The sequence below is a fragment of the Doryrhamphus excisus genome, linkage group LG2 (genome assembly GCF_037039965.1).
Source record: "Doryrhamphus excisus strain RoL-2023G ecotype Guam linkage group LG2, RoL_Dexc_Guam_v1.1, whole genome shotgun sequence".
Lineage (NCBI taxonomy): Eukaryota > Metazoa > Chordata > Actinopteri > Syngnathiformes > Syngnathidae > Doryrhamphus > Doryrhamphus excisus.
This window is the reverse complement of record NC_136358.1, coordinates 13,189,673-13,209,452: the sequence shown is the minus strand read 5'-3', so window position 1 is coordinate 13,209,452 and position 19,780 is coordinate 13,189,673. Positions and strand designations below refer to the sequence as shown.

Genomic DNA, 19,780 nt, shown 5'->3' with positions numbered 1-19,780 from the left:
ACTCAAGGAGCAGAAGAGTTGCCCCTGGTTTCCAAAAGCCTTAGGAGATAAAATCTTCTTTGAAATGATGGACACAACCCTTGAACTCAACTCAATGCGAAGTATGCAATAAAGATGCCACAACTGTTTTGAAAAGGCTTAACAATCACACCAATAGTCTAGTCCAGTGATTTTCAACCACTGTGCCGCGGCACACTAGTGTACCTTGAGAAACCGTCAGGTGTGCCGTGAGGAATTATCCAATATCACTTTTTATAATTAACATTTATTAATCATCATTTGCAAATATTATATCAATAGCCATTATGTCAATAGTATACATGGACCCAAATATTCCAATTGCATTTGGTTTATTTGCTCAAACGGAAAGAATTGAACAGAGATGGAATATTCCTTTAACCGAGGGGTCTCAAACTCGCGGCCCGTGGGCCAAATTCGGCCCGCGAGACATTTTGTAACATTTTTGGTTAGTGGTGTGCCACAAGATTTTTCCAATGTAAAAAAATGTGTTGTGGCTCAAAACAGGTTGAAAAACACTGGTCTAGTCAGTGTATCACAGGAAGTGAAAATCACATTGATTGTTACTGCACTGTCCACAAAGTCAAATTCACCACCACAGAGTAATTCAGAAAATGGCAATCACAGCCAGGTCCATGCCCAAATATAGAAAATAAACACAGAGCTGGCGAATAGATTCAGGATGGTCGGTTTAGTTTTGATCTTCCCCATTTTCGCAACGGCACTTCGGAACAAATCCGCCCTGCTCGATTCCTTCGATTTCGAACCTTTCCAAGCCGCCTGGCCAGCCGCTACAGCATCCTTCCGCTTTCTTTCCGAATGCACAAAGCAGTAAACATTGATGTATTGTTCGTATGCATTGCTCGGTGAGCGATGAATGGCAGTAATTCTCTTTTTGATGAACGAAAATAGGTAATCAAAATCACCGGGGTCGGCCATTGTCTGATTGTTGTGTTGGAATGCGAAGCACGCAGAGCTATGTGGAGTATCGCGTGGACTGGTACGCTCTCGCGCTAGCATATGACGACAGGGGACCAGTCTATTCGCGCTAAAATTTGACTGCGTCCCGCGGTTCGAACATACAGACATCGACATTTTCTGGTTGATGTCTTAACCCCCTCCCCCCCTCGTACGGTTTGTACGCTCGTGAAAATGTTGAAAATTATGAATGGCCCCTAAGAAAGAACAGACTGTATGATAAAAGTCATGGAGGCATTCGTTTTCGAGACATGTCCAGTATTATTTATGGAGTGGACTGTAGCTGCGTCCAGCATTTCAAATTGTTCATTACCACTGCCAGCATCCTATAATAAAGAGGAAGTAATGAGAATAAGTGATGTCCATCCACTCAGCAAGCTGCGAGTGGGGTTCTGGTGAGAAAGATGGACACACTGGCATTATCCCAAGTGGCCTTCCCCTTTGATGGTTGGCACCATGGAAACATACACCGATTTGTCTGTCACGTTGTTCCGGGTGGAAAGCTCATAATTACCAGTGCATTGTGATTACACCCAAGTCAGTATTATAAGACAGCAGGCTTCATTCTCACATCGTCTTTCAGCTAATGAAATCGACCTGTCTTTCTTCAAGGAGAATTTTAATTGATTTTCTTTTTCTCTTTTATGTTTTCTGTCAGCTAAACAGGGCTTTCAAATTGCGATTGATTGTATGAATGCAAATGCTGCTTATGAAAGATCCAATCTGCAAACAAACAAGGATGAGCAGCTCCCAAATCAACACAAGGGGCACTTTATGAGTCCGTTTTGTCAACAAAATGTGTTTACGCCAATTACTAACTTTTGAAATAGTCTATCTCTCAAGGCAATTCCCCTGCCTTTCTGCCCTAGTGCTATAGATTTTTTTCTAACATTGTGTAACCTACAGTACAACTAATGAGGCTGTGGCAGCTCTGCATGGGGGAAATGAAAAGGCATCTTCAAGGACATTGGTGTTTAATTGCAGTGATGGTATCTGTAATGAAGCAAATCCTCCCTGAAAAGACCCCATTAAGTTTATAATGCAGTGACATGCTATAAAGCAAGGCTTGGGAATTGCTTGGCTGTGCTCCTAATCGATCAGGTCATCTCTGCAGGGTTACATCACTTTGACTTGTAATAACAATTGGCTATCACAGGTTTGAGGGGTTTGATCTACATATACAGTATATTGAAATTAATTACTACAGGGAGCAGCGTCTTATACTGATGATCTACCTTTGTGATAAGTGGAAAAGGAAAATGACATCATAAACATATGTGACTTTCTGGGGGATAGAAGGCAGAAATCATGTTTTCTCGTCATCGTTCTTGTCTAATACAGTTTCATTGTGTTTATTGTTGACATGACATTTATAGGGGTCATTATCGAACCACTGCTGGGATATACAGTACTGCATTCGAAGTCCCATATTACACTATTTTTCAAAAAATTTCAACAATATCATGGCCTAATCTGCCGCAAGAGGTTGCATGTTCTAACCATGGGTGTGTGGGTTTTCACCAGATACTCCCACATTTCAAAAACATGCTAGGTTAATTGGCAACTCCAAATAGGTATGAGTGTGAGTGTGAATGGTTGTTTGTCTATATGTGCCCTGTGATTGGCTGGCCACCAGTCCAGGGTGTCAGCTGGGATAGGCTCCAGCACACCCGCGACCCTCGTGAGGATAAGCGGCATAGAAGATGGATGGATGCCCAAGTCTAGCACGGTACGAATAGCCTCACGCAGGGGAGTCCAAAGTGCATCCCTGGGGTCATATCTAAGTCCCTTAACATACAGTCGATCCAGAATCAAACTAAAAAAAATAAATAGCAAACACACGCACAAACAAATATAGTAACAATATCTAGAAAATGCCCTGCTCAAATATTGGATCAGACCATTTTAAAGGCACAGACGAACCCCGCAGCAAAAACTGAGGAAATGGCTGCAGAAGAGATGAAGGGTCCTATATCTTTTGTGTTATGGAATTCAGGTCAGTAGAATCATCCATACATAATATCTGTGCCTGGCACACTTCCTCCACTTCAGCATCAAGATTCTTATGACGTAGGATGAGATCCCGTGTAGCACTTAGACCTCATGCCCTGCACAATATAAGCAACCAGTGAGCCAGTTTGGCTCATTATTTAGCCATATTTAATTGAATGTAATAAACAATATTTTCAAAGCCATTATTGTACCAATTTCTGTTCATCTCAATTAGTTTTAATTATAAGTCATAAATTAAAAATGCCCTGAGCTTTTTGACGCTGAGAAGGGTGCCGGAGTGTAATGTAGTATTACTGCACGAAAATCAAGATGCTAAATAAAAATATAAGACCGAGTGGACTGGATCTGTTTTGCATTAAACAATGCGCCTTTGTTTACGATGCATGTTTAATGAGCAACTTATACAAAACATTCACAAGTCTTTTCAGCAGCACCTTCTCTCAGGCGTATGTGTTGCCATTGTTGTTGAGCCGAGTAGACTGCACCAAGGGCACAAATTATTGTTGCAACGCGTTCAATATTCTGTGAGGCAAAGAACAGAAGAAATTAATGAATCCAGGCCATTAAAGAAAAACTGATTAGAGTCCCAAAGGCAGACCGGTTGTGCTGTGACATCAAAATGCAAAGCTGATTCGTAAACATGACACAGGCGGCAACAGTCAACATTAATGGTAATGGTTGGATTTATTTTGAACATGAAAAGCAATTTACATGTCAGCACATCACGTTTACACAAAGAAAGAATACGAAGAAGGCACGAGTAATATCACTTCATAAAATCAGAAAACTCACAAAAAAATGCAGTGTGCAGATGAAATACTTTGAATTGTTATATGCACAGTTGAATAGAAACGTTTTCAGCTTGCCAAAGTTGAGGATTGTCATGTTTAGGCTTGACTGGGCACCGGCAGGAGACCACTACCTGAGCTTCTCTGATCTCGAGATGGTTCATGTGGCTCAAACATGTCAGACATATACTTTGGCGCAGGACCATGAAAAGACAAGTAGAACTGTTGTATAGTCTATTCTTTGAGCAACATGAAGCCAGTGCAGAGACCTGAGTACTGGAATGATATGGTCATATTTCCTGGTTCTAGACAGGCCTCGAGCAGCAGCATTCTGCATGTACTGCAGCTTGTTTGAGAGCCCGGCAAGAAGGCTGTGACAGTAGTCTAGCCTCCTAGCGACAAGGGCATGGATTAGTTTCTCTGGTAGTCTGGTTTAGACCTATTCCCTTCATTTTGGCTATGTCTACTGAGTAGTAAAAACCTATGCATGTTATTGATTTAATGTGGCTGTTAAAGTTTAGGTCAGAGTTAGCATAGGGTGATATATCAATATTTTTAAAATAGTAATATTTCTTTTAAGCACAATATCAAAAACAGGCATATCGTTCATATCGAAATAGACTGGAATTGATGCAGAAGTCTCAAGTTTCTAGAAGTTTCAAGATGGCGTCGCCCAAGTGCAAGCTAGTTACGGCAACTCAGTATATTTTGGGGCCTTTTTCATGTTTAATTACTTTCCTATTGTCGTTTGTGCCATACCAACCCCCTTAGCAAGCTAGCTTGTTGCTCTTACTCTTGCTCCATTGTTTGCACCCCTTTGCTACGCGGAGCAATTGGAGATCTCTGCGGCGATACGAAGGAGGAGAGGCTACATAGCTGGAGTGAACAGTGAAAAAGACGGTATAAAGGTTGCTGGATAAAGATGGCATTATTAGTAAATTTTGTAAAACTATAAGTAAAAAAAACAACATTTTTGATTTTCTGGAATGGAGTAAGTGGATTTACATTATTTCTTTGATTCGATTAACTTCCATTTTGGACCGTCTGTAACAAATGAATGGCGCCAATCAAGGTTCCATTGTATAGTCATGTACTTTAACTGACTGTTGTAGTGGTAGGTTACCGGGACATAATTCACCCCGGAACTATCGATAGGGAAGGTGTTGCCACCCGGAGGGATAGGCGCGAGGGACGGGGGTTTTCCGCTTCCTGTTGTGGCTTTCATGTCTTTCATGCCTTTACGTAGCAAGAGAGTGCAAGTTAATGTTGGCAAGAAAAATAAAGTTTTCTCCCAAATTCGGCACTCCGCCTCAGACTCCAGTTCTTTGGCGCTTCACTGGTGACCCCGGCAGTAGTCCCGAAGTGTTCGGAGCTACAGCGATCATGGCTACAAACGCCACCCTAAAATTGGCGGAGTTCTGGGAATCAGCAGCGGCGGCGTGGTTCGCACAGGCGGAGGCACAGTTCTCCGTCCGCGGCGTGGATGACGACGACTCTCGCTACTACCATGTTGTTGCGGCATTGAGCAGCTCGACGGCCGCTAAAGCAGTAAACTTCATCACTTCCCCGCCGGCCCAGCGGAAATATGACGGTCTGAAGTTGCACTTGCTGAAGACTTTTGAGCTCTCTAGGCAAGAGCGTGCACGCCGGCTCCTGGACATTTCCGGGTTGGGAGACCGTAAGCCGTCGGAGCACATGGAGATGATGCTGAACCTGTTGGGCACGGAGGAGCCCAATTTCCTCTTCATGGAGCTTTTGCACATGCCCCCGCAGGTACAAACCGCCCTCGCCAATACTGCAGCCTCCGACCCGAGGACCCTGGCGGCCGAGGCAAACCTCTTCTTCTTGGCCGCCCAGCGCTCTACGCCCGGCCATCTGGCCCCAGTGCAAGCCCGCACACCTCTGCGAGCAACGTCGCCGGCCAGGGGGAGTCTCCGGAAGCCCCCCGAGCGTGAGGATGGATGGTGTTTCTTCCACGCCAGGTTTGGTGCAAAGGCGAGGAGATGCCGCCCCCCGTGCACCTATAAAGTTAGGGGAAACGGGGAGGCCTGCGCTCAGTAGCAGCCCTGGGCGCAGGCAGAGCGAACCGGCTGTTGTTCATCAGAGACTCCCTCTCGGGGAGGAAGTTCCTCTGCGACACCGGCGCTCAGCTCAGCGTAGTTCCCGCGACGGCCAAAGACATCGCGGGGGGCGAGCGTGGACCGGCTCTAGCCTCCGCCAACGATACCCCCATCCGGACCTATGGAACTCGTGCAGTGGAACTACACTTTGATGGACAGCGCTTTGTGTGGGACTTTGTTACGGCGGACATCGCTTTTCCCCTACTCGGCGCAGATTTTTTCTGCGCACACGGATTATTGGTGGACGTTAAGAATGGCCGGTTGGTGGATGCTTTAACGTTCTCGTCCCTCGTCTGTGTCCGGGACGGAGGGCGGTACGGGGGCCTGTGCTGCTCACAATCGGAGGGCGACGACTTCCTCAAGGAGTTTCCCAGCCTCACCAGCCCCACCTTCTCCGCCCTCTCTGCCAAGCATGGTGTGGAACACCACATTGACACCACTGGCCCACCAGTCCATGCCCGAGCCCGCCGCCTCGACCCCGCGAAGTTGGTAGTCGCCAAGTCGGAGTTCATCAATATGGAGCGCTTGGGCATTGTCCGCCATTCTGACAGCCCGTGGGCATCCCCTCTCCATATCGTGCCCAAGGCAGACGGCGGGTTCCGTCCATGTGGGGATTACCGCCGCCTCAATGATGCTACCACGCCTGACCGCTACCCTGTTCCCCATGTCCAGGACTTTTCGGCGCACCTTGCAGGCTGCACCATCTTTTCAAAGGTTGATTTGGTGCGGGGCTACCACCAGGTGCCCGTACATCCCGCCGACATCCCAAAGACGGCTGTCATTACACCTTTTGGGCTGTTCGAATTTCTCCGGATGCCGTTTGGACTCAAGAACGCGGCCCAGTCCTTCCAGCGCCTCATGGACTCCGTGCTCAGAGACATGCCGTGCGTTTTCGTGTATTTGGACGATGTCCTGGTGGCTAGTCGGTCTAAACAAGAGCACCTGCGTCACCTCCGAGAATTGTTCTCGAGACTCGACAAGAATGGACTGATCATTAATCCAGCAAAGTGCGTCTTCGGTGTTCCCTCGGTCAAATTCTTGGGGCACCTCGTCAGCGCGGACGGTTCTGCGCCACTGCCGTCGAAAGTGGAGGCGATCACCGCCTTTCCCCTCCCACAAACAGCCCGTGGCCTCAGAGAGTTTTTGGGCATGGTAGCTTATTACCACCGCTTCATCCGCCATGCAGCACATGTCATGCGGCCGCTATACGAAGCGCTACATAATCTGTCGCCCAACCAAGCTATTGTGTGGACGGAGGAGAGGAAGGGCGCCTTCGAAGCCACCAAGTCTGCTCTAAGCCAAGCTGCCTTATTAGCACACCCATGCCCCACAGCCCCGGTGGCCCTCACCACGGACGCTTTTGACTATGCAGTGGGTGCGGTTTACAAACAGTGGGTGAATGACACCTGGCAGCCGCTCGCTTTCTTCAGCCGCAAGCTGGTCCCACGGGAACAGAAGTACAGCGCCTTCGACCGGGAGCTCCTTGCGCTGTGGCTGGTGATTCGACACTTCCATTTCCTGCTCGAAGGTCGCGAGTTCACGGCCTACGTCGACCACAAGCCACTCGTCTTTGCCATGTCCAAAGTGGCCGAGCCGTGGTCCGCGAGACAGCAGAGACAACTGTCCTTCATCTCTGAGTATACCACGGACATATGCCACGTTTCAGGCAAGGCGAATGTGGTGGCAGACTGTCTGTCCAGAGCATTTGTGAGGGCCATGCAACTAGACCTGGATTACTCACGAATGGCGGATGAACAGGCCACCGACGAGGGAGTGCGCACTCTCCAACAACCGGATGTCGGCCTGCGCCTGGCCAAGGTGCCTGTTGGCGCCTCCGGGGCCAGGTTGTGGTGCGACCTCTCCACCGGTCTGCTGCCCCGCCCGTTGGTCCCGGCGGGTTGGTGACGTGCCGTCTTCGACGCTATACACGGGCTCTCGCACCCTGGCAGAAAGGCTTCTGTGAGGTTGGTGGCACAAAAGTTTGTGTGGCGGGGCCTAAAGAAAGACGTGCTCGCTTGGGCCAGTTTGTGCATTCCATGTCAACGCGCTAAGATTCACCGCCACACAAAGACACCACTGGAGCATTTCACCGTCCCAGAGAGAAGGTTCAACCATGTTAATGTCGACCTAGTGGGCCCTCTCCCCCTTTCCCACGGCTTTACACACCTGCTCACCATGGTAGACAGGACTACCCGCTGGCCAGAAGCAACCACGCTTGCTTCCACTACGACCGCGGAAGTGGCCCGTGCTTTCATCAGCACGTGGGTGGCGCGCTTCGGAACTCCATCGGACCAAGGTGTGCAGTTCACCTCGGAGCTTTGGAGTGCTGTTGCTGAGAATTTGGGGGTCAAGCTACACCGCACCTCTGCCTACCACCCCCAAGCGAACAGCCTCGTCGAGAGGTTTCACCGCTCAATGAAAATGGCGCTGCGGGCTAGCCTGACGAATGGCGACTGGGTGGACAGGCTGCCGTGGGTCATGCTTGGTCTGCGATCCGCCCCCAAGGAAGACCTGCAGGCATCGTCGGCCGAGCTGGTGTACGGGCAGGTCTTGCGTGTCCCCGGGGACTTCCTTCCAGACGCCACCGCACCGTGGTCCGCCGCCCTACAGAGGTCCACCCTGCAGGAGGCGGTGGCCACCTTTAAACCCATCCCTGCATCACACCACGGCACGGTAGACCCACATGTTCCCACTGCCCTGGGCACGGCATGTTTTGTGTTTGTCCGCCACGACGCGCACCGTGGGCCTTTACGCCCACCCTATGATGGACCGTACAGGGTCCTGGAGCACGGCGACAAGTATTTTGTTTTGGACATGGGTGGCCGACGGGAGACTGTCTCGGTGGACCGGCTGAAGGTTGCGCTGGTGGACGACACCCAACCCCTGACACTGGCGGAGCCCCCTCGCCAAGGTAGGCGCCCGGCAGGGGGTGCCTTGCCGAGGAGCAGGCGTGCCGACCCCCTTCACCACACCCTTCTCCCCTGCCGCAAGCAGTGCGCACACGGCGGGGCCATGCGGTTGTCCCCGCACGCACGGATTATTTTGACTATGGGTGAATTCTGGGGGGGCTTGTGTAATGGTAGGTTACCGGGACATAATTCACCCCGGAACTATCGATAGGGAAGGTGTTGCCACCCGGAGGGGTAGGCGCGAGGGACGGGGGTTTTCCGCTTCCTGTTGTGGCTTTCATGTCTTTCATGCCTTTACGTAGCAAAAGAGTGCAAGTTAATGTTGGCAAGAAAAATAAAGTTTTCTCCCAAATTCGGCACTCCGCCTCAGACTCCAGTTCTTCGGCGCTTCACTGTATTTGTTTAGGCAAGTTCAAGAACCAACAAAAACAGTTATCAGACATGTCAAATTGTGAAACTCACCCGCCGCCTTTAAGTAACCTACTTTTTCCTGTGACTTTCTATCCCCACTGGCTCTCTGACTCCATGTAATTACATAAACTCAGCATGGACTTGTTTGGTCTCAATCCAGTATAAAAAAAAAACACAAGTTCTTATCCGTCATCTAATCAAGACTCAAAAGTCTCTTCTTGGCATTATCCATCAACTATAATAATCACATGTATTTATTACATGCTGTCTGTACATTACAAATATTGATTATGAGTTATATTAGCAAACAGACTCCCTCTTCTTCCGTTATTGTGAGTTCCTCCAGTCTAAAAACACATTTCAAATAAGAAGAAGTCAGAATTCACTTGCAATTTCCCCAGCACTGTGCTTGTGTTGTAATGCCTATAAATGCCACAGAATGCTCCTTGTCGTATACATTTTGCTCTATACTCTTGGTGGCACGTTTGTGCAAAGTTTGCTCCTCCTTTTTGTTGCCTCTTCAATCCATCAAGTGTTTCCAAGGGAGCGACAGAAAAAGTGATACAGCCGTCAAGAGAGTGTTTTTTGGTGAGGTGGTGCAGGTGACATCCAAATGAAATCATGCCAATTGGATTGTTGTATTTCATTGTTTTTAATTGGATGACACCATATTTTGATTGTTGAAATTGCATAAATGAATATTGTATATGTAGTACTTTTCCAACACTTTCCCACTCCAAATTCCCTAAGGATATGCATAAAATATCAACAGATAAGGCGATACATGTGTGCAAGCTGTGTTCATGTTTCAAATTCCATTGGAGTGTTGCATGTTTATGCTCCAAATACTAGAACACACAAGCCCGTGTTGTGAACAGTGGTGTCCATCACACCGCATTAATTTTTGATGCAACTTTGACAAGCTTTCATTCATTAGTCTTGCACGTGAGCCAGTCCAGTGCCTCCAGCTTCAATAGAATGGAAAGTCACACCAGAAGGATTGCAGAAATCGTACTTTTCCTAACAAGCCCAGCAGTGGGCCTACCGGGGGCATACTCAGCAGTAGCATTGTTAAAAAAATGCAGGCAGGTAAATGATCTCCTTTTGGATTACACAGCTCTGGAGGGAACAGTCAGAACAAGGTGAATGGAGCTGGGAAACTACGTTAATTAAACAGCGGGCACCATTTGCCAAATGGTGCCATTATATTGAACGGGCTCACATTAATGTTGCTATTTTAGCAATATGAGCCACACTTTCATTAAACTTCTGCAACGTTTGACTTATGGATAGTCAGGAAGTCGCATTTATGCTTGGCACTGGGAAGATGAAATGTCTTGATGGAGGATATTGATCAAGGCAGTCGTCCTTAAAGCTAAGTGCGTCTAACCCCACTATGATTTGGTTATGCAATACAATATTTTTGCTTTTAGAGCCTGTCATAACTCCTAAATATGTGATAAAATGTTTTAGTACAAGCCCACGGATTTTAATACTTCCTGTAACTCAATTCAATGTCGTATAAAATTCTGCATGCAAATATGTCCTTTCCCCGGACACTTTCTTCTTAAATAATTTCCATAAATTGTCTTTTCATAATATTATGACTTTGTAGTTTATACCCATAATAATTTCACTTTATTCCCATAACATCAACTTTTCCCCCAACCTTATTTTCCAAAAATTTGATCTGTCTTTTGTTTTATGTGCATACCTTAACAAAATTATATATTTCAGCTTCGGCATGGTGGACGAGTGGTTCTCTTCAAGAGATCGGAGTTTGATTCTTCGTTTGGCCATCTCTGTGTGGAGTTTGCATGTTCTCTGCGTGCATGCGTGGGTTTTCTCCGGGTACTCCGGTTTCCTCCCACATTCCAAAAACATGCTAGGTTAATTGGCCACTCCAAATTGTCCACAGGTATGAATGTGAGTGTGAATGATTGTTTGTCTATATGTGCCCTGTGATTGGCTGGTGACCAGTCCAGGGTGTACCCCGCCTCTCGCCTGAAGACAGCTGGGATAGGCTACAGCATACCCCTATGACTCTAAATGAAGATAACGGCATAGAAAATGGATGGATGGAAGAATATTTCAGCTCTATGCTACAAAAATATTATTTTTCCTCATAATATTACAATTTTTTTCTCTGATTATTGTGACTTTTGATTTTTTTCTTTGAATATTTTGACTTCATTTTCATAAAATTACAGTTTTGGTTTTTTTTTCATAATTTCAACTCCTGACATTATTCCAATAATATTTTTACTTTATTCTCAAAAGTTACGACTTTGTTTTGTTTGTTTCTCACATTACACCTTCTAAAAGTCTTTCTTTAATATTTAAATTATATGCTATTTTTTCTCATAATATTACTTAATATTAATATTAATAATTCTTGTAAAAAAAAAGTTTTCATTACATTACATCTTTTTCATCAATATCTTGACCATATTATTGTAGAATTATGGCAGATTTTTTAGAATGGGACGATAAAAAAACAGTTGCACCCCACAGATGGCCCCTGGGCCGCACTTTGGACCCACCTGGTATACATGGACGTCCTGAAGCTGTGACGTGAGAAATTGCAAAGACCTTGTGGAAATCTCACACGATTTAGTGGCGGCATAAGAAATGAAAGCGGGGACCAACCTCACCTCGTGGTATGGCACCTCCACACCAGACGAAACGACAAATGAACTTTAAATCATGAAAAATGACAATCCAGTACAAAAATGCTGCAAGGCAAGTGCATTTATTGGAGCATATTCTGTAAAATGTATTTACAACAACAACCAATAGTACTACACTGACATGAAAGAATGATTTACTGTTTTTAATGATGTCCAATGTAATGAGAGGAAACTTGCGTCGCTTCATTAAAAGTCATCATGTTAGTGTGAGAATAACACCTCGTCCCTCCAAATGGTAAGGTGCTCAGATTGGTCCCAATGGGATCCATCAGCACCAGCCAATTTCTCTGTCACCGGAAAAAAGGCTCCTTATTTGTCCTCCCTGCCACCGAAACGGCGCTACAATCATCTGAAGTGGTTTGGGCAAGGGGAAGCGTGCAAAAAATAGGCTTTAAGGTTTCAGTTTTTTACTCACAAATGAAAAGGCCATAAGAGGATTTTGGGGAAATTGTGATTTGCTGACTCACTAAGAGGTTATTTGCCATGCTTTAAATCCTTCTGATGTAACACTACTTTTCATTTTGACAAAAAAAACAAAAAAACAAAACAAAACATGTCATGCCTTCAACCTGCCTAAGTAGACATTTTATTTGAAAACAATGCAGTGTGGACGAGCAAGGAAAACAACATCACGCTTCTGGGCACCTTGGAAATGACACCGCACGTCTAAAAATAACAGACAAAGGGAGTATGTGGGTCAGCGCTTTTCTAATTCTGTGACACTGACTGAATGACACTTTACTCCACAGCCTCCTGCTTTGTGAGGCGTTCACAGGCCACTTCTTTTCACAATTCTTCACTTGTGACACTCTCACTACTTTTATCTATCAAGGAGAGTGATCAAAGTCGACTTTTTTTGGTTCATATTCTAAATAAAGCAAGCGACCGGGTTGATTCTTTTGAAATAGCTTAAAGTATTAGTCATCATTCTAAGCAAAAAGCATCCCTATATATTTTTATGACTCCTTGGACACTCCATTAGGTGAAAGACGGCATCACACATCATAAATTAGTTTCTGTAAACTTCCTGTCACAGTGGAACCTTCGTTTACATTATTCATTTCTTCAAAAAGGTTAGAATTACAGTGGAAACTCGGTTAGTGTTGAAAATGTATGACAATTTTGCCTTCTTCTCCAGTTAGCTTACAATAAGGCATGTTGCGTGAATCCAACGTGTGCTTCATGTATTTTTTTTTATTTGTTGTTAGCATACTTGTTAGCATCATATTAGCTACTTGAACAAAATAGTCTTTCTGAATTAATTGAGTTTACATTATTTTTTTATATTAAAATTGTATTTGTTTTTTTTCAGCTGAAGTTGGACCTTCACTTCAGTGAACAAAATTCCACTGTAATTTCTTGCTGGGGAAATTCACAGAAATAAACGTTAATCCAATTATTTCCTAAAATATTACCAAATAATAAATTTCAAAGAAAATACTTATTGACTAGTTTGAGTTTTACATGCAGAAAACAATGGAAAAATAATTATAATATTCCTGTACATCCCAAGGAGATCGAATTGAAGTGTGTTTCTCACCTTTTCTATCAAATTGCTGGTGCTGCCAACTTTATTTGGCCCCATGGTGAGTTGAACTCAATAAAAAAATGCATGAACACTGCATCAGCAACACGCAGGGCACTTTGATTGGGCACTCGATTTTGCGGAACACTACAGTACAGTGCAAACGGATAGATTTTTATGCTCATCCTGCGGTGGAATCCCTCAATCATTTCATATGGATGAATCTGTAATATATATATATTTTTAAACTGACAAAATGGGATACAATACTGTAACAGTTTGATCATCAGTTGACATGTGGGGGGTGTCCCCCGAGGGATGCACACTGAAAAATGAAAGGATGCGGGGCTACTTTGACGTTGTGTGTAATTTTATTTTGTAAAAGCCTAACAAAAAGGTTTATACAGTCGTCCCTCGCTACATGGTGGTTCACATAGTTTTACAGTTTTTTTTATGATCGAACATTGCCTATTATATAATATGCATATTTAAGCAATTAGTACATATTCTTAGCCTACAAATACTATAAGGAATTCAGAAGACATGATCTGTAGTGTAATATCTGTGTCCTGCTGTGTACGCCTTTTAAGGCGCGGGGCTTGGGAAGTGAGTGTTAGCACTGTGAAGATTGCGAGTGACTGGTGTGAGTTGTGGCCGACAGCAGCTCCGGTGTGGCTGTTCACTGCTTGTTAAAAAAAAGTGAGGGAAGCGCACCATGAGGCTCTCTTTAACCACAGACATACTAGTTGCCAGTAACATTACATTGATGAGGCAATAGCCAACACAGGAAGTATGCAGCCAATGCTACAACTAACGTGAGTCTATGTTATATCTTATTTATGTCTAAGATGTCCTATTATCTATTATGATGTCGACTATATTGGGTAATACGAGTGTAAAAGTGACTCTAGCTGTGTTTTTTCATGTCTAGCGGGCTCTAATGATGCAAAAAAAACGTATTTTGAAGGTGGTAAACAGGTTTTCTATGCTCCAACTTTGTAAACATTCCATTTATCAAGAAGGAATCCTACTTCGCTGCACTTCTGGAACCAATTAACGACGATAAACGTGGGATTACTGTATAGATTTTAAAGACAGTTTTCTGTTATTGTTTGTTATTTTATCAACAGTTCACTCACATTGGGCACCCCTGCTTTACATGATGATGATATTACTCCAAGACATACAGCAACTGTGGTGTTCCTAACGGTCTTATAATAAGCTGAATCATGCTTAAGTGTGCACTTTGACCTTTTTAAGGTCTGTGTCCTTACACTCACCTCCATTATTCTGGTGCCAACACATCTCACAAGACGAGTATACGCCATTATAGAGCTATAAATGTGCATGGATGAAGTATAGAGCTACATAATGTATTAAAGCAGCCACAGCCACCTTCAATTGGTCCTTTGTCAGTGTAGCGGAAACAGTTTGATCAGGAAAACATCAAGGTTTTGGTTGAGTTCACACATACAATACGTTGGTGTTTTCACAGCATACCTAACAATAGTCAGACAGACTTTACCAATTTTACGCGTTATCTAGTGTGAACGCTCCACCGCCCACGTTTCAATCATCTTTGTGATCTCTTCCTGTGTTATCCATCGTATTTCCATACAGATTCCGGATATGAGTAAAATGTAGACTACATTTTTAGCAATCCATGACCTTGTATTCAGTCTTTTTGTTATACCACGAGGGTTGTGTCTGTGAGGGTCTGTCCCACTGTCCTGCTTCCATTTTTAAGGATGCCCTCCGTGGTGCCATGACTCATGACCGGTGATTTTGCAACACCCGTATCAGCGTCCTCTTCTTGCGGCTCCAAGAACGCCACCCTTTTCCCGTTGGACCTCCTCTGTCCTGACTCAACTTCCCTGGGGTCTGAGCAGAGCATCATAGCTCGCCCGCCACAACCTCTCGATCCCCCGCCCCTGTTCCCTGTGCATCGACACGGCGTCAGGTACAGGTATAGCAGCACCAGTATGATGCTGACCACACAGGACGCCAGGGTGGTGAAAGCAGTGTTGAAGTGTTCAGTCCCGCTACGATGGGCCAAGCCGCTGGAAGCGACGATGCTTGTGTTTCCCACGATCACAGTGACCTCTGGAGACTCTGTGGGGTCATAGCGACGCCCACGTGGCGCTACGCATGTGTACGAGCCAGAATCCTCCATTAAAGCTCCTCGTATCTCAAGGTTGCCATTGGGGAGGACGGCGAGGTGAGCGTTCGGATTTTGCGTTGATGAATTGAGTACAGTTGTGGGGGTGACCCAGAAGACGGCGGCATCCTTCTTAGGAAGTGGTGCAAAGCCGGGACATGTCAACAACAACCATTTACCTGGATCCACTTGGTAGCTTCCACCTTCAGATGACTCTTCCCCTAGGCTGCAATTGAGTGTTGAGCCCCTACATGGGTATTCATCTTGGAAGTCCAACAGGGGGCGATACTGCGCCCACGTCCAGTACTCCAACAAAGCCAGCAAAGCGCAGTCACACACAAGAGGATTCCCTTGCAAATAAATTCCACCATGTTGGCTTAGAGCAAGCAGTGTGTGAACATGCACACTGGAGAGCCTATTGGAGGACACGTCAAGGAAGGTCAAGTTGAGAGGCCCTTCGCCATCCCCAAGACCTGAAGGGAGTGACGTCAGCTTGTTCCCAGAAAGGTAGAGCTTCGTCAGGCTTTGGAGGCCACTGAAGGTGTTGGGAAGGATGTGGACAATTTGGTTGCCAAACAGCAGCAGCTCCCTCAGGTCCTCAAGACCAGTAAAAATGGAAGCGTTGAGCACTGATAGCTTGTTAGATGAGAGGTCTAAGTGGAGGAGATGCGGCGTGGACGAGAAGGCATTCGCCTCAATTTTCTCGATACGATTGCGGCTGAGGACCAGCGTGGCCAGGCGGTCAAACGTCCGGTTTATCCAATCAGCGGGCAGCACAGCGAGAGAATTGTGGCTCAGGTCTAAGCGCGTGGCATAGCCGGGGAGGTCGGAGGGCGGCGCTGACAGATTGCACCCGCTGCAGGAAATAATATCACTTGCACAAAGGCAGCTACTCGGGCAAGGCAGCGCCCGAGGAGGGAAGCCGAGACACAGGGAGAGGAGTAAGGTGACAGCAGCAGGGTTGCCCCTGAGTTGGGACGCGATGGGACACATCCTGGTTTTCCCTCAGGATGGACTCTCAGGTTACTGTCTCACCTGGCTTACACATGTCAGGTTTACCATGAGGATGCCTTTAAGAGCTGAGGAAGATACACACAAAAATATGTAGTAGTCAGCATGAATCATCTTGACATGTACCTTAAAATAGTAGCAGCCTATTCAATGGAAATGAAATCCGACACAATAAATCTGCCTTTCCAAAGAAAATAAGGCTCACTTTTTAATACTTTTTATACTTGGTATAAACGTAAAAATATGTTTATTATTGTGGTGATTGCACAACATATTAAATATGCCCTCACTGACTACCGTATTTAATGAAATCCAAGACAATAAAGCAGCCTTTATGCACTCTATATTTACATTATTAATTTAACAATATTTAGTATTGTGGTGATATGTTTGCACAGTGTGCACTCCCTGGCAACAGCATAAGCAACATGTCATGAAATCCAAAGCAGTAAATCTGCCTTTACAAAGATAACAATGCTGACATTCAGAATTCATTTCTTAGTGGTATCGAAATGCAAACCTTTTAAAATGAATACCCTGACAGTGCCCAATCCAGTCGTTTCTCATTTGGTTCTGGAACCGAGCGCCATAAGTGGAATTTAATATTAGTAAACATATTATTTTCATAGTTGGAGCATAGAAAACCCGCTTATGACTTTCTAAATATGGCTTTGACCATTATTAGAGCCATGTAGACATGAATTAACACCCCTATAGTCAACATTACTCTATTATTTTTTCTTTACACCGCATTGTGCAACAATACTGGATTACTACGCTCATAGCATTTGGCAAGGTTACAGAGTTATTCTCCAATTTATTTCTTCTAAACAGAAATCTAAACCTATTCCAGCTGTATTTCCTTTGATTTGTGCTACCCGCCAAAATGGTCTGCTTTAATTTTTTCCACCCACAGCCCGCCTCCAAGCACACCCACTCCGCAGTGATTGGTCAGATGCCCAAAGTGCTTCCTAACTATGAACCATAAAAGGAAGTCCGCCTCTCTGTGACGTCACAAAGGAACGGTTTTACCACGCCTTTTCAAACAGAGTGTTTTGAGCCATCCCAAACTTCTTTCAGGGCTCACTTCCAAATGTGCAAACCTCATTATCTGAAACTTTGGCATTGTTTAACATGAGAATACAACATTCTAACTACAATTATAGGTCAGAAAAGTGGAAAAAAACATAATAGGTCCCCTTTAAATCAAAGTACGGCAAGATACTGCAACTATTACATGTTATCATCAGTGTACGTGTTAATGCATGATCACAGCATGTACATCAAACGATGCAACATTCTTAGAGGTTTTTTAGAGGGCTTCATAGTCGAAATAGGTGTATCCCAATGACAGCATTGTTAGCTAGCTCAAATTCACTAATTTTCTCGTGTTATAATGCACAGAAAAGGGAACAATATGTGTTCATGTTTCACATAAGAATTGTGAGTGATGGGCAAACCCCTCCCCCCCAAGTTCACCAGCCCTTTAATCTTACAAATTGTAATGTCTACTGCAGTGACTTTAGCCATCTCAACTGTAGCTGATCTCAGGCATGCCATACTAAAACGAGACCACTTCAAATACTGTATAAACAAGCCAAGTGTAAAAATGACCATCATTGTATGGATTTTTAACAAACGTTCATAAATTTGCAGATTTATGCTTGACGTTGAGGTCATAGAGTACATAATCTATCTCCAGCCCTTGCAGGTTTGACCAACCAGAGCAATGCCAGTGAGCGTATAACCAGAGGACACTGTTGTTGTTTGCGTAAAAGCACATTTAGTCAGTCAGTCTGGTCTGTCAGAGGTCCCAGAGAGTGGAAGGCAATAACCAGATGAAAAATAAACGATTAACCATTTAAAGCATTCATTATGACAGTGTCTGCACCTGTTGTGTTGTATTAATTGTATTTTTCTTTGTGATCGTTTTAACATTTCTCTGTAGTGTATGGACTCATTTAACATGCAGATAAAGTGTTCCTAAAGACATTGAAATTGTTTTAAAAGTGCTTATGCAGGAAGCAATATAATGTTTAGCTGTAATAGCGCAGCACTGGGAAGAACTGTGAAACTATGTTATTTAAGTAGTGACGTACCGTACAATCGGCTTTTGATTTAAAAAAACAACAACAACAGACCGCTCACCTTCACGCCCACGTAGCTGCCGCCTGTTCAACTCCTCATCCTTTCGTCCACGGTCGCGTCTGCATGCACACTCGCCTGATAGTGCGGAGCGCATTGTGGGCTCTTGATCGCAGCAAAGCGCACCATTGTGCAGCCTAAAAGCAGTCTGGGCGTGTGTGAGGGCTGCCAGAAGGGAAACGCTGCATAATGAACTGTTCACCTGCGGGTCGAGTTGCGTGAGGCCAGGGGGAGGGGTCCAACGTGTGAGGAAGCGGAAACCAGAGCAGCACAGCACGACAACACAAGGGAAGAGGATCAGCTGCATCTGTACGACGATGCACGAACTGGAAATGTCCACAATGGACACCCCCCCCCCCCCGTCCCCTCCCCACCAGCATCCTGCAGTTTTTTAAGACCTTTGGAGTAAAATTGGCATCAAAGTAAGGTAGTGTTACAATTATGTTGCACTTTTCCATTCACTTTTCAAAAATATTCTAATCTCTAAGTGCTGCAGCCATGAATCCAGCAGAGGGCGCCGTCTCACAAGTCAAGTCAGTCAACATTTTCCAGCAGGAAGATACTTGGAGAAGATGTGATGTTGTGTAACTGCACATTCTGCAAGTACAATACTGCACTGAAAAAATAACTCATTGGACTAACGAAATTAAATTGTTGGCAGAATTTCCATCCAATTAAAATGTTTAGCCCCAAGTCACAAAAAGTATGTTTGTACATTGTAATATATTTGTGTTAGTTGATCTTGTTCTTTTCCTGTTAATCCAACTCAAATTAATCTAAATGAGGTAAAAAAATATAATTGAGATGGGTCTATCCAACTCTACAGGTAACACAAATTAATTTCATTAAACCCTCCAAAAATAACGAATTGGACTAACTCAATTAAATAGTAGGCAGAATTTCCATCCAATAAATATGTTTAGACCCAACTCAAAAAAACTATGTTAGCACATTGTAATATATTTGTGTTAGTTTATCTTTTTTTCTGTTCATCCAACTCAAATTACAGCAATT

At 44.8% G+C, this 19,780-nt stretch overlaps 1 protein-coding gene across 1 annotated transcript; it reads right to left on the bottom strand.

Annotated features, from left to right (window-relative positions):
• Window positions 1–14,859: 14,859 nt before the first annotated feature.
• LOC131132453 (amphoterin-induced protein 2-like) lies at window positions 14,860–19,071 on the bottom strand. Its single transcript, XM_058078071.2, has 2 exons — window positions 18,770–19,071; window positions 14,860–16,689 (listed from the first exon to the last, which is right to left on the bottom strand). Exon 2 carries the CDS (start codon window positions 16,601–16,603, stop codon window positions 15,140–15,142), a length of 1,464 nt encoding a protein of 487 aa, XP_057934054.2. The 5' UTR covers window positions 16,604–16,689; window positions 18,770–19,071; the 3' UTR covers window positions 14,860–15,139.
• Between the last annotated feature and the right edge of the window lie 709 nt (window positions 19,072–19,780).

Coding starts and splice junctions, on each gene's coding strand:
- LOC131132453 (XM_058078071.2), bottom strand. CDS start 16,603: ATGTGTCCCATCGCGTCCCAACTCAGGGGCAACCCTGCTGCTGTCACC.